The sequence below is a fragment of the Galeopterus variegatus genome, unplaced genomic scaffold (assembly GCF_000696425.1).
Source record: "Galeopterus variegatus unplaced genomic scaffold, G_variegatus-3.0.2 Scaffold982, whole genome shotgun sequence".
Taxonomy (NCBI): domain Eukaryota; kingdom Metazoa; phylum Chordata; class Mammalia; order Dermoptera; family Cynocephalidae; genus Galeopterus; species Galeopterus variegatus.
In genome coordinates this window covers 532,685-533,902 of record NW_007727093.1, presented here as the reverse complement: position 1 = coordinate 533,902, position 1,218 = coordinate 532,685, and the positions used below count along the sequence as shown (strand labels likewise).

The following is a 1,218-nucleotide window of genomic DNA, read 5'->3' as shown; positions in this document are numbered from 1 at the left end:
TAATAATTATTGTTCCAAAGCAGGACACTTTTGAGAGTAAAATGAGGTGTTATGAATAATTTTTATCCTGGAACCACAAGGTGTAAACATGATTATTCCAGGATAGATGGCCACCGTATGCTGAGTCTTTCCATGAATTAGAAAATGCGTTCCTCACTGTAGCCCATTGAGGAGGGGGCTTCTGTCCTTGTTTTACAGCTAAGGAGACTGAAGGTGGAGGGTTCGAGTAGCTTGCCAGGGCCACCTAGCTGGATGTGAACCCTGGCCTGGGGCTTTGCTCTCTGCTGCCTGCCTGTGGCACAGCTGAGACCAAAATCCCAGTATCATCAACAGCACAGCAAATGCTGCTAAAGCCCACCTGAGCTGTGCTGGCAGAAAGGGCAGCCTCGTGCCTGAGCAGCACCCCGGCATCCCACTCCTCCGTGCCCCGTGCGTGGGCCCCTCTCTTGCAGCCTTCTCACCCTGCCTCTGCTCTTTTCCAGCATGCACGGCCCCACGGGGCATTGCCCCCACCCCCGGGTCCTGCCCAACCTGGTGGCCGTGTGTCTGGCCGCCATCTACTCCTGCTACGAAGAGTTTATCAACAGGTCAGTTGCTATCACCACTGCTGGAAGGGTCTAGGTGGGGTACACCATCACCCCCATCATGGGGATAATCACCAGGGATGGTGACTGTTCCACACCAGACCGGGCTGGGGAGGTGGAGTGGTTTTTGCTGGGCAGGCCTCCTGGTGTGTTTGTCAGATCCTGTGGGCCCACTGATTTGAGGGCTGTAAACCTAAGCATGTTGCTGAAAAAGTGAACACTGGGAACCCACAGCAGCAACTGCCAGGCTGTTACAGTGAGTTAGCTTTGTATGTTATATGCTAAAGACTTCTCACCACCTGGCACATGTGACACATTGGCGTGTGTATTTGTGAGTGTGCATGGGTATGCAAATGCATGTGTGGGCCATATGCACACACGTGTAAGCATGTGTACATATGCACATGAGTGCGAGAATGTGCACGGGTGTGAGTGTGTGTGCATGTGTGAGTGTGAATGTGTGCTCTTGTTGGGGCACAAGGGCTGGCAGTAAGTTACCCCCTTTAGTCTTGTCTTTGAGAACCTAGGCTTTTGCCCAGGGCTTGCATGTATTTCTTGCATGCTTGCCATGTGCCAGGCACAGCTTTAGGTGCTGGAGAGTAAGTGAGGTCACAGTTTCCTAGCCCGCTTGGGG

The 1,218-nt window shown here is 52.8% G+C and overlaps 1 protein-coding gene across 1 annotated transcript in view; it reads left to right on the top strand.

Annotated features, from left to right (window-relative positions):
* Positions 1–1,218, top strand: part of CMIP (c-Maf inducing protein) — a 256,524-nt gene that overhangs the window by 217,365 nt on the left and 37,941 nt on the right. Inside the window, exon 9 of the mRNA XM_008574003.1 lies at positions 483–587. Coding sequence (XP_008572225.1) covers positions 483–587 — 105 coding nt within the window. The remainder of the gene's footprint in view (positions 1–482; positions 588–1,218) is intronic.